The sequence below is a fragment of the Lacerta agilis genome, chromosome 13 (assembly GCF_009819535.1).
Source record: "Lacerta agilis isolate rLacAgi1 chromosome 13, rLacAgi1.pri, whole genome shotgun sequence".
NCBI lineage: Eukaryota > Metazoa > Chordata > Lepidosauria > Squamata > Lacertidae > Lacerta > Lacerta agilis.
Genome location: NC_046324.1, coordinates 5,320,692 through 5,334,084, shown reverse-complemented (window position 1 = coordinate 5,334,084; position 13,393 = coordinate 5,320,692). Strand labels below are relative to the sequence as shown.

Here is a 13,393-nt window from a genome sequence, read left to right as displayed (position 1 = left end):
CCTCCTATACTTCATGGGAAGCCCCTCCCTTTGATCATTTGGACTAGGGCTGGGCCTACGTGGGGTCCTTGAGATGTTGCTCAGTGAGATCCCCTGAGTTTAGCTTTTGCAGCAGATTCAGAACCTGGGTGGAAATTGAGTGAAATCTGCTGCTGAAAACAAAAGCAAAACCCAATGGACAATTTAGTTTCAGGCCTCGTTTAAGAGGGTCGGCTTCAGCCTGAGGGGGTTCCTTGGCAAAGTGGCTCCTTGTTTGCTTATTCATTTGTTTAATTTATATACCACCTTTTCCTCCAAGGAGCCCGCCCTGTTTTGTCCTCACAACAACCGTGTGAGGTAGGTTAGGCTGAGAAATTGTGACTGGCTCAAGGTCACTCAGCTTCATGGTTGAGTCAGGATTTGAACCCGCATTTCCCAGGTCGGAGCCCAGTGCTCTAACCATTACACTACATTGGCTCTGAGTTGGACCCAGTGGGCTTACCTAGGAATGGTAGGTAGCACCAGTGTGAGTGGCCCTTCTCTGTGGTGCACACAAAGGACAGGACTCCCTGGTGACATGTGTGTCCCCCCCCCCCACAATACATTATTTAGATGTAGTACAGTGATGCTCCTTCAGGGATAGTGTGGGATAATCAGACCTGCTCTAAACTGAGGCATTGGCTTTGGATGGCTCTTTTAGAACAAAACAATCTATAGATTTTTCAGAGCAAGCATGTGTTCTTTGACTGTAGGCCTCTGATATGTCTGCTTCAGTCAAGGCGTTGATGGAACAGACAAAGGAGCTGGAAAAGGAGGTTTCTGAACTACAGAGGAGGCTGGATTTGGAAGTCAAGGTAGGTCGCCACCTACCCTGTTGTTGCATCAGTGCTGCACATTGCTCTCCTTTCTCAGGGAGATTTAAAAAAAGAAGCAAGCTAATGGTGCAAACTGCTCCAGAGATTGTTGAAGCAGAATGGTTTGCATGGGCAGAAAGTCCAGGGACTGTCAGGGAAGCTTCACCTTTGCACCAGAGTGCCCTTCTTTGGGGAGCCCATAGCTCTATGTTGTTGGGCCTAGGCTCTGTTCCCCACACTCGGCCAGGTAGCACCCTGTCTGCCTGAGAGACAACGATGGCCCAGTTGGACCAAGGGCCTCCTAGAATACAGAAGCTGCCTAAGCTGGTGGGAGGCGGGGCTGTGGATGTGGCCCCGAGCCCTGTAACTAGAGCTGCTGCTGATGTTGAGCCCAGCTGCTGGGTACAGTGAATTGCTGCAAACGTTACTATTTAAAAAGGGGGGCACCTCTTATTATTGCCTGCCCCTTTTCTTAAAAATGCAGCATTCTTTCTGAAAAGGGCCCGCCCCAGCCTCTTTCCAGCATCCTGTGTTTCTGATCTCCCCTGTTTGCAGAACCAACAGAACATTACAGATGAAAGAGATGCAGCGAAGGCAGAGTTGAGAGTGCTTCAGCAGCAGCTGGAAAAGACCATAGAAGATAAAGACACCTTCCGGAAGCAGCTGGAGGAGAGCGAGAAAGACCTCAGGCAGCACCTTGAAGAGTGAGTTTTGTGCAGGAGGACTTGCGTGCCTGCCTGCCTGCTTTTGTGAATAGCGGGGCGTGATTGTCCACCCTCTTGGGAACCACCCCTCTCAGCCCACAGATCCCATCTTAAGCTCCCTCCCTCCTTTGCAGCCTTCCATTGGGATCCTAATAGGCATCCTGGCTTAGGGGCACAATGTTCATGCCCCTTTAAGGTTTCAATCCATTCCCCTCAAAAGCCACCCTCCAGACTTGGCTTCTTTGTGGCTCTCTTGCTGCTCTCCTGCCTGCCTCTGCTCTGCTTCTGTCTGCGCCTGGGAGGGGGAAGATGTTGCCAGGAACCCCCCAACTAGCACGGCCAAGGGTCAGGGATACAGTAAGGACAAAGCTGAGCACTGACTGCAGTTCTTTTCCAGAAATGATGGGGAAAAGGGAGTGGCCAAAACAGAGGAAAACACCCCAGAAACACAGTTTGGTTTCACCAAACTTTTTTCTCTTACTGCCAAAACTGTGGCTCAGGCATTCCTCCATTGCCTATGTGTACGTAGGAGCTGCCCCCCCACTCCCCCCAAACTACACCAGCGGCCTCGGTTTCCCTCTGTTCTCACCAGCAGCTCTCCCAAATAAACCAGCCTTGAACCTTTTCCTGTGACTCTGGAGAGAGTTGGCTGAGAGCATCTTCTTGGGCAGGGCGTTCCCAAGGCAAGAGGTTGGGAGGTCACCAGCACCATGAAGGCCCCAACTTCCCTGAAAGGAGGGGGCGTCCTTTGGCCTTCCTCAGAAATCGAGAATATATACATGAAACAATACATGGCCAAATATAGGTAGAAAACATGATTCCGTTTCCCTTATGGAGGCTTTTCCAAGTGAAAATGGAGCAAGAACAGCAGCAGACTGAGATCCGGGACTTGCAGGACCAGCTCTCTGAGATGCACGACGAGCTGGACAACGCGAAGCACGCTGAGGATGGCGAGAGGGAGATGCTCCTTGGGGTGAGTCGTGAGGGAGGCAAAATACGACCTGGGGGAGGGGCGGTGGTTCTTTTTGGAAGAAGGGGCAGAAACCAGCAGGCCTTCTGCTGTGCTGGAAATAGCCACTGTGGTAGTCCAGGCCTGAGGGAAGTGTTCTCCTACCCAAGGTCCCTGAGGTGAATTGGCGGCACCAGAGCAAAGGGTTTAGTTTAAGGGCCAAACAAGAAGGGATGTTGGAAGATATCAACTTTTTCCTGATCACTGACCAAGCAGTGAGACACTGCTTTTCATCCCACATGACAGGTGGAGAGGGGAATTCTTGTCCCCAGTATCTTTTTCCTCTGCAAAGAGAGAAACAGCTGGGGTGATTTGGGTTGTGAGAAAGCTTAAGCACTCTCCTTCCTGCAGCCTCTGCCTGCTGCTACAGTCAAATTCAAGGCCTCTTGAGCGTGTGTTAAGGTTACAAAATCTTCAGAAGACTGTGTTTCATCTCATCGTGCCCTGAGCTGGAGTTGGGTAAGGAGATGGATTTGAGCCAAAGCCAAAAATGCCTCTGTTTGGGCAAAGGGAGGAAATCTGGGCTTCTGGTCTCTGTACCAAGCCTGGCCCATCCAGATAGATAGATAGATAGATAATACTTTATTCGGCTATAAGCCCACAAGGTAGAACAGATCAATAAATAAAAACAGCATTTTACATTCTAAAATATCAACTAAAATATTTCAACGCATAAGGCCCATCCAGAGAGTTGTTGCTGCCTGCCAGTGATAGAGGCTGAGGCTTGGGATGGTGGCCTGTCCCATTTCGCCACCTGAAAATCTACATCGAGAACAGGCAGGGGAATCAAATCCACTTAGCCCAACGGTTGAAGTGGGACTCAAAGGCCACCGTGAGGAGGAAAGAGGCCTGCTCTGAATCTGGCTGGCCGGGTGCAGAGTCCACAGAGGACAGCCCCTGCCATTTCGTCTCTAGGGATGGAAGGAGACCAGCAGCACCTCCTATTTGCTGAGAGGTTGCTGTAGGGGTGGTATGGGGCGGGGTTACTGCTGAGGAGGAGGCAGATTTGGCCTCTAATAACTGCACCATCACTGCCACTGTGGTGGCAGCGGCAGACGGCGCATTTCTTGGAGGCTGGACCTGCTGCCCCTGTGGACCCTGCCGCCTGAGGCATTCGCCTCACCTTGCCTCATGGGTGGGCCAGCCCTGCTGATGCTCTACACTTCTATCCTCTTCTGTGGCTGAAGAGGACTCTGCGGCCTGAGCGCCGACAGTTTCAGGTAACTCTTCAAGCTAGGACTTGGTGCTGAGTTTTTGAGGGCCTTGGAAATGACCCTTCTGCTCTCAGTGGTTTTGACCTCTCTTTTCAAGCAGTGCTGGCTACAAGTCTCTCCTTTTTTTTATTGGTGCAGGAACTGATGCAGCTGAAGCAGGATCTTCAGGCCATCCTGAGGGTCAAAGAGCAGCAGGAAGACATCCTGAGGAAGCGAGAGCGCGAGCTGACAGCCTTGAAGGGGGCCCTGAAGGAAGAAGTGTCCAGCCACGACCAGGAGATAGACCGGCTCAAAGAACAACACAGCCAGGAACTCCAGACTCTGAGAGGGAGTTTGGAAGAAGTTACAGAGGTTAGTGTGGTGCAGAGCCAGACTTAACATTCAACCAAGGCTGTTGTTCATTGGGAGTCCCTGGAGGTGAACAACCGGTTTGTTGGAGCAGAGACCAGCCAGCAGCTAGCAGGGGACTCACCCAGCCCAGGACTCAGGTTGCTGTGCTGGGGTTACTCCCCTTCTCCTGTTTGAAATGAGCCTCTACCTGCTAACTGGGCCTGGTCACTCCTGTTGTGCTGACGCCCTTGGAGTCATCCAGCAAAGCTGCTCTGTTGTCTGGGGAGCGACTGGGGCCAAGTCCCTGAGTCATGTATTGCAGCACCTGCCTTCGCTGTTCCCAGTTCCTGACACCCTTCCTTACAGGCTGGGCGTTGAACCCTGCTGGACAGGAAGGACTATGAGTGGGCAACAAAGGCTTTCTGGACTCTTCTTGTGTTCCTTTGGTCCTGATACCTGGCTTGCCCCCTGGCCCCTAATTCATGGCTCACCTCAGACCCAGCCATGACATTTGAGCGAGGCCCAGTTCCAAACTACAGAAATCCTCCTTCAGACAACATGTAATAAACTTTTGGGCTTCAGGATGTGTCTGGGATGGTACTCGTTTAGACGGCTCCCTGAATTGGGAGACAGAATTGGGAGCAGGGCAGGTCTTCCAACAGCTATGGGAATGAAGCAGCTTCATACATCCTGGTAGATTGTACCCCATGGGGTTACATTTGCCTGTCCCCCCTACTTTGCCACACTGAATGGCACACATAAGCCACTCGCTTGTTCCTTCCTGGCCAACTGAATTGGACAAAAATGGAATAAACCATTTCAGATACCGTACTTTTGCTCTGTTTATTTGCTGCATGTTCAGAATGTGAAAGGCAACCTGCATCCTGTAGCAGAACTTCTTTGGCCCCCGCAGAGCATCCTTGTGAAGCTGAGTCCATGCACATGTAAAAATCTATTTAATGGTCTTGGCAAGTCATTAGACAAAGCCTGCAAGGCACAGATTATCCCTTTAAACACTTTGTGGAAACTCAAAGGCTCTGATGCCGTCATCCTTCCCCTTCCCGGTCAGTCCCTTTAATCTTGAGTGTGCTAGATTCATTCAGTTTTTAATCTGACCAGACCACATTTTCCATTGTGAATATCATATTGCAGTAATAACAATAAGATATGTTAACACAGGCAGCCCTCATTCGCTTCCTGCCTGTGGCTTAGGCATAGGCCACCAATGTTTTGGGTGAATTTCACCAGCAATCTTCAGTAGCAAGAGCTGGTGGGAAGGAGCCAGTTCTGTTGCCAATTTGACCCTTTTCCTGCGGCTTCCATTGGTGAGGGGGGGCAGAGGGTTGGCCCTTCACTGCGTCCTTTCACAACATCCTACCCCTCTGATGTATTCTATGTGCATTACATAGATCACGTGTCCCCAACCTGGTGCCCTTTAGCTGTTGTGAACTGCAACGTTCATCAGCCCCAGCATTATAGAGTTGCACTGGCTGAAGCTGGTAGGAATTTGGAAACAGCTGGAGAGCACCAGGTTGGGGATGGCTGGTATTGTTCACAATGATTTCACTTGATTTTTCTGGTTGCGTGGTGGAGATGGTGACTTACCAGAACTGAGCATTTGTCCTACTCAGGCCTACTTAAATCTGCCTTGTGGGTGGGTGGATATTGGAAGTAAAAGGAGTTCCTTTAGACGTTTTGTTATTTACCATATTTTCCGGCATATAAGACGACTGGGCGTATAAGACGACCCCCAACTTTTCCAGTTAAAAAATAGAATTTGAGATATACTCGACCGCAGATTCTCCACCCGGCGTATAAGACGACTCCCGACTTTTGAGAAGATTTTCCTGGTTTAAAAAGTAGTCTTATACGCCAGAATATACAATACTTGTTGCATTTCTAAACCATCCTTCATTCAAACAAATTCCAGGTCAATTTACAAAATGAGTAACATTTAAACCATGAATAGAAGAGTAAAAGAGCAGTTTAAAATAATGGGAACAAAATACAGCAGCAGGCATAAGCTGCCTGGATTCCAAAACCTTGGAGACTGATCAGTTCCACCAAGAGCAAGTCTGCTTGAAGAAGAACATTTTAACTTGGTACCTGAAGGCCTGATCAGTGCTAATCATACCTCTAGTGCGAGGGAATTCTGAAGTCGAGTTGCTGCTGCAAGAAGCCCCTGCATGCAGATAACTGCATACCCCAGTGGGATGTTCTGCTTGATTGCCAATAATTGGCTGAAAGATCAGGCAAATATATGTTTAGATCAACAGTTTAAAAACACACACCATGTGGTTAAAAAACCCATCATTCTGCACAGAAGGGTAATCACGTGGTTCTTATTGTTTGTCAAGCTGACATTATTTATATCTGGAAGTTTCATTTGCTTCGTTAAAACCCTCCCATGTTAATTCTTTTGGTCTAACTGAACTTTATATAACCAGCTCACTGTTTGGCAGAGGTGTCAGAATCTTCTGCTGTTCTGTTATTTCCATTTATTTGAAGTGCATCGTCTGTTTGCCTTTCTGTGTTTGGGTTTTTTAAAAATCATTTTCTTATCTACTTGGCTGCAGCACTAATTACAGCCATAAAGGCCCCATGAAGCAGCAGCGCATAGCACAATGTGGCACTTCCTGGCCAGAGGCCATGTGAGTCGACTTCCCTCTGCTGCTGAATTTTTGGTGCTATGAAGGGGTGCAGAGAGATATTAGGCCCGGCCCTTCAGGAAGTTCTCTAGCACAAGCCCCGCTGACATGTACATGAGATGGAAAAAGAGCTTGGCTGTACTCTTGCATATTCATTTCGGTGGGGCTTGTGCAGGAGAATTTCCCAGTGCTCTGTGTTGTACAGTAGTTGATTAAAAAAGTGAGATGGTCTGTCTTGGGCACCAAAATGTTTTCATGCTGCCCCTGGTATTAGGTGTAATGCATGCCACGCTGCCTTAGTTCTCAAAGGTTGGCCCACTTCTGCTACAGTCTCATCTTGCTCTTTTCCTAAGGCTGTCTAGAAGCAAGCAGAACATTTCCGTTTGATGGTGTCACACCTGAAACAGGGAAACCTCTATCGGTAGGGCGGGAACTTCGGGGTTTCCCTATTAACAGCCTAATAAGCCCACAGGTTGAGGCCCTGAGGGAAAACAATCCACCCGTCTAGCGAGACCCAGGCCATTGCTGGGAACGTGAGTTAATCTTCTACTCGATTGGTATGACCTTGGCTGTGCTGGAGAGCCGAGCAAACAGAGTGTGGCAGAAGCAATGTACAGCTAAGAGGATAACACAGCCCTGAAATAACCACTTGTTGATAGGTTAATCCTTTCCCTGCTCTGGCTGCTTGTGGCCACGGTAGGCTCTGTTTATGCTGTGAATGAAGTGGCTTGTTTAGCGTGAATTGTACATGGTAATCAAAGACAGGAGCGACACTCTCTGTTATTAACCCAGGAGCAAGGCTCTGGAAGAAGAAGAAGAAGAAGAAGAGTTTGGATTTGATATCCCGCTTTTCACTACCCAAAGGAGTCTCAAAGCGGCTAACATTCTCCTTTCCCTTCCTCCCCCACAACAAACACTCTGTGAGGTGAGTGGGGCTGAGAGACTTCAGAGAAGTGTGACTAGCCCAAGGTCACCCAGCAGCTGCATGTGGAGGAGCGGAGACGCGAACCCGGTTCCCCAGATAACGAGTCTACGCTCTTTTGACTCAAACTCCACCTTGGTTCACACAGAGCAAGCCATCTCCATCTAGCAATGACTAAAGGAGATTAGGCAAATTCATGGACAAGGAGAAAGCTAGTTGTGGCTCCATTGGACCCTCCATATCCAGAGGCTGGATGTGCTGCTAAATATACCAGTTACCAGTCGCCCCTGCTCTCCCCAGCTCCTCTCTTCCCAAGGACATCTTATGTCCCTTGATTTAAAACAACAACACCCCCAAATTAAAAAAACACACAAGTTAAAAAGCAGTTAGAAACAATTAAAACATTTTAAACAACAACAACAAGTTTATTAAGTCTGTGAGGTCCATGCCTTTACACAAAATACCATAAAACATTATTAAAAAGATAAAAGATAAAATTATTAAAATAAGTTAAAATTCATGCCGCGCTGTCCCAGCAAAGGAGACTACCCAAAACCCCCCACCATTCAGGAAAGAAGATACAACAACAGGTTAGGAGAGCAATGGGAGGGACCTCACCACTTCATCCAGGAACCATACCCTAGTTTTCATAGCCTTCACCACAAAGACCGCTACCACGTGGGAAATCCATGGGTCAGCGTCCACCAGCAAAAACTTTACTTGGTCCTCAGAGTTGACTATTGATTTGGGAATAGTTTGTAACATCACATCCCTGAAGGCCGAATAGATGGGACAATACAACATGTAATGTGTGAGATCCTCTTTGGTTCTCATATGACAAGGACATATACAGTGCTCTACCGGGATTTTTGCAAATCTGCCTGACAGATAGGCAGACAATCTGCCTGACAATTAGGGCACTAATAACAGAGACACAATCCCCCCTAACAGCAACAACCCCGCCTAAACAATTCCCCAACCCAAGAGTCTGTTCAGCCACCTCAGGTTTGGTAGCTGGAGTTAGTCAGGGCATCGGCCTCCCATGGCAGTTGGAAAAGGCCTGCAAGGCAGGGAGCAGGTCTTCCAGGTGAGATGTGAACGGATTGTACCAAAGGCTCCATGTCCAAGAGGGTGATGCCAGGAGATGTGAACAGTCTGCCTGTGACACTTGGTCTGTGGTGATGATCCATAACACAGACACACCATAACATGATGCTTCAGTGTGGTCCCTCAAGTGATGAGTAGGCTGCCACAGGGATGTTTCGCTCCCACAGCAAGCCAACGCTAGAGGTATTCATTTTTTTCATATTTATAGGCAAAGCGTGAAGACGGTGGCATGGAGTTGAGGAGAAAGTAGTGTTTGACGTTGCACACATTCCCCCTACTTGGGTGGGGAAATTTCTGAAATCCAGAAAAGCTGTAATTCCAGCACACGTGTTATCTCCAGAGGTTTTGTGTCAGGCCACGTTTTGTTGCTAAGTCAGAAAATGGTGTGGGAGTGGGGACTTTGAAATGAGTGACTGACAGGAACTGAGCTAACCCAAGGTATGCTTATGCCCATGTTGCCTCTTCTGGAATTAACACAGATTGTAATTACTTGGGAGATTTTACTTGTTGAATTCTCCCTAAAGCGATTCTGTGCTACAGAAGCCCACTGCCATTGGTGGAAATGTCTAATGAGTCAGACTTGCCTGTCTCCCAGTTTTCAGCTTTTAATGGCATCTCAAATGGAGAAGCCTTCAATTTAGAGTTCATATTTAAGTTTAGATGTTAGATTAGAAGCCTTCAGAAGGATGCAAATCCAGTGATCTACCTTTCAACTAAACCCTAATTCTAAGTGATAAAACTACCAAGGTAAAATGGGTTAATCCAGCCCCCACTGTCTGTTATTAGTATGCCTTTTGATAATTAGGCTAAGTATACAATAATCTCTCAGGCGATGTACGCACCCAATTCCTTCTAGGATTTTAGTACTGAGAGTCAGAATTCAGATCCGTTCTCCTGGGGCTGCTGCATCACTGTATACCAACCTGGAAGGGAGTTGGCCTATAACTTACCGGTAGGTGGGTCACAACTGAGGTGTTGGAAGATAAGTCACTGGGCCGCCTTCAGCATTGTATCCAGTTATCCTTTGACCCAAAGGAAGGAAAGGTTATTTACTGTAAGAACTGCTTTGAGAGTTAAAGCAAAACAAACAAAATCCATCCTTATTTTCCACCTTCATTTGTTGATGCAGTTTTTCGCCCCACTGTGTTTAAGCTAAGCAAACTCTCTAAACTGCTGTTGTATGGCCAGACCGCTGCCTTGACCTGTGGGGCAGGGGTTGTTTTCCCAACCCACAATATGCTTGTTTTTTAAACTGTCCAGACGGTGATATTCTAATACCCAGTTAAGATAACCAGCTTATTCCACATTCAGCACTAAGTCTTTTCTGCAAATTCATCAGCAGGATTGCAGGGCAACTCTTGGGCCCACCCGAGATAACCAGAAACTGAAAATCTGCTTTGAACTTGACTTCCTTCTGACAGGAAGGGAATGTTGTGAGTCACACTTAGCTGTGTAGTTAAATGCCCCCCACCCCGAGCTGCAAGGACTTAGCTGTACTTTAGCAACAGAATCATAGAATTACAGAGTTGGAAGGGACCCCAAGGGTCATCTAGTCCAACCCCCTGCAATGCAGGAATCTCAGCTATACATCCATGACAGATGGCCATCCACCCTCTGCTTAAAAACCTCCAAGGATGGAGAGTCCATAACCTCCTGAGGGAGTCCATTTTTGAGCCATGTTGCAGATCTGCCCAGATTGGTTTGTTCACTTGAGGTGAAGGGTGCAGTAGCAGCTAGGGTTGTGCTTCTGACACATTGGGAAGTGGCATTTTGGAAGCAGGAGAGGAAGAATTTGTATTGGAGAGACTTGGATCCGTTTTGGTCACCAAAGTGGATAGCTTTCTAGTTGCTGTGCTTCTAGCCCATTTGAGCAGCATGTGCCTCTTAGGCTGCACTGCAGAATTGGTTCCCCTGCAAATATTGCCCCCCACTAGGGAGTCTTGTGGTCTTCTTCTGCAGTTGCACCACCCATGGTACCTTTTATATAGTGGACCTGGAATGGGGTGGGAGATGCTGGGAAGCTGGCTTTGGCTATAGGCCCAGGTGGCCAGAAGTGCCTAGTTCTGCCCTGTGTGCTTCTCATGCACATTTTATGTTTATGTATTTTGTTAAAATATTTCTAGCAGAAGGATTAAAACAGTAGCAAAATATAAAAATGGAAGCAAGACAACATTGTTACTTAAAAATAACAGCTGAATTAAGTAATCAAAGGATGACTAGGCCAGGCACTTTCCCTAGGGCCAGCAAATGTGCTGGGTATACATTTGTAAAAAGGGAGTTTAACGGGGTCCACCACTAAGGAGACCCTTCTCTTTCTTAACCCCCAGGTCACCGAAGTAGAAGCACATGTAGGAGAAAATTTGAAGTCGACCTGCCAAGCTGGTGCCCTCCAGATGTTGTTGGACTACAACTCCCATTGGCCCTAGCCAACATAGCCAATGATCATGGATGATGGGAATTGTAGTCCAAAAAATCTGGAGGGCACCAGCTTTGGCAGACGCATCAACTTGGTAATTTTTATCTCTGTTTTGCAGATGGAGTGGGTGGGGGCTGAGCAGGGGTGCAGTGCAGTAATTTAAGGCTCTGGTCTCATGAGGGGTTCTCTCTTTAGAGGACAATGTGTCGTGCTTGGCTGATGTCTCAATGTGGCAAGCCGGCCCTGCGGCGCTCAGAGCCTTCCTGCTGCGTGGGGCTCAAAGCCTCTGCCCTCTAGCGTGGCACCAATGGCACTGGGGGTGAAAGGGCAGCAATTTGCCACAGGCAGCCTGACAAGTTTGTGGCTGAGCCAGCATTTGGCCTGGGGGTTTCCCATCTCCCCATCTTCTCCTTCTCAGTGTATTGCTGGCTGACTTCTGTACAGATTGGCATCAGCTCCTGGGGTGGGAGGTTGTGTCGTCCCAGGTGCCTTCCTAAGAAATACTTGCTGCATTTAGCCCTTTGCAACCAAACCTAACAAATATTGCCACTTGCAGTTGTCTGTGTTAAAAGAAACCCACCTTTCAAACCAGCGCAGTACGCTGCTCTTGTGGCAAATCAGCCAGGCCATGTGCCCCTTCTTGGCACACACTGAGTGTTGCAAGGAATTAGTCTCAGAAGTGAAGAGCTCAGGTTCAAGGCCAGGCAGGCTGGCCACTGAAGGCTCCTTTTTAAGTGGTCCCCCCCCCAGGTTCTTGAGATATTCTCAGCATATCTGGATATGTGAGCTGGTGATTCTGGCCTTTGCCTGCAGGAATCTTGCACAGCCGGTTCTGTGGCTTGTATTCTGTGCTTTGTGTTAAATCAAGTAATCACATTTTAACCCTTGGGACAGCCACTGTGAATCACAAATGAAGGAGGGCAGAGCATGGGGGGCGGGGGGGAGATTACAGTAAAACAAGGTTAGTCTGGCACAGGCATCTAACTCCAAACTTTGTGTAGCCTTTAAACACTGGTGTTGGTTTTGGGGCATATTGAACAAATCGGTGTTGTTAACCTGGCTGCTGCTGTCTCCCAAGGCTGTGTATTTGTGTGTGTTTGAGTAGTGTTTGTGCAGGGCGGGGGGGGGGGGAGTAGGGAGAGGATATGGTGTTCCTTACACAGTGCTCCCCCCATGTGCAATTCTTGTTATACGTAACCCAAGTTGTTAGGAAATAACAGTGCCTTTGGGCAGATCCAGAAGCTATCTGTTTCTCAGGTACGGAACACCGTTCAAGTGAGACCCCCAGGATCTGGCCACACCACAAATCAGAGATGCTCCCCCCACTTCACTCCAGCAGCTGAATCTTTTCTTAGCCAAGATTTGGGATTAGTAGCAGCAGCTTTTGAGGCTTTCAGGACCATTAAATATGACAGTGTCATCTGCTTTTGTTTCAAAAATCATGCTATTTCTTTTTTTCATTAGTTTTTATTGAAGATGTTCTTGTTTTACAAAATTGACAAATAGACAAGGGAAAGTAAATACAGCATTTCCACTTTTGATTCATAGAGTCTTTTTCACAGTTTGTTAATGTTCAGTATGAGACACTAATGTCATAGACATCTTATGATTAGGGGAAGAGATGGGTAGGTCTAATATTTATATATTTATATTTATATTTATATATATATCTTTATTGGCATTGTGAGGGGTTGGAGAGCTCACCCCATCGTGGGGATTTGAACTGCCAACCTTCTGATCAGCAAGCCCTAGGCTCTGTGGTTTAACCCACAGCGCCACCCACATCCATGTAATGAAATAGGTGGTACTATTAATAATAATAATAATAATAATAATAATAATAATAATAACAACAACTAATAATTTATTTATACCCTGCCCATCTGGCTGGGCATCCCCAGCCACTCTTTGGAAGAAGATAGCATTTGGAAAGAGATAGCATTATAAAATCCTGCAGTCCTTTGATATATAGAGCAGGAGGTGTCTTATCTGTCTAGTGCAGGCATGTCCAAAGTCCATTTCGGGGGCCTAATCTGGCCTGCAGGTCGGTTTAATCTGGCCCCTGTAGCAGTTTATTCCCTGGGGTAAAATCCTAAAAAAAAACTCAACAACTTCAATCCTAAAAGAAGGTCAACAACTTTGGTCGGCCCTTCACTTCATCAAATCTGGCCCTCCTTGGAAAAAGTTTGGTCACCACTGGTGTAGAGTGA

The 13,393-nt window shown here is 47.5% G+C and overlaps 1 protein-coding gene across 2 annotated transcripts in view; it reads left to right on the top strand.

Moving 5' to 3' along the window:
• CGNL1 (cingulin like 1) overlaps positions 1 to 13,393 on the top strand; it is a 73,159-nt gene that overhangs the window by 35,847 nt on the left and 23,919 nt on the right. For both annotated transcript variants that reach the window (XM_033166443.1, XM_033166442.1), the window contains exons 5-8: positions 732 to 833; positions 1,389 to 1,537; positions 2,375 to 2,510; positions 3,899 to 4,111. In XM_033166443.1, the coding sequence (XP_033022334.1) occupies positions 732 to 833; positions 1,389 to 1,537; positions 2,375 to 2,510; positions 3,899 to 4,111 (600 nt within the window). The remainder of the gene's footprint in view (positions 1 to 731; positions 834 to 1,388; positions 1,538 to 2,374; positions 2,511 to 3,898; positions 4,112 to 13,393) is intronic.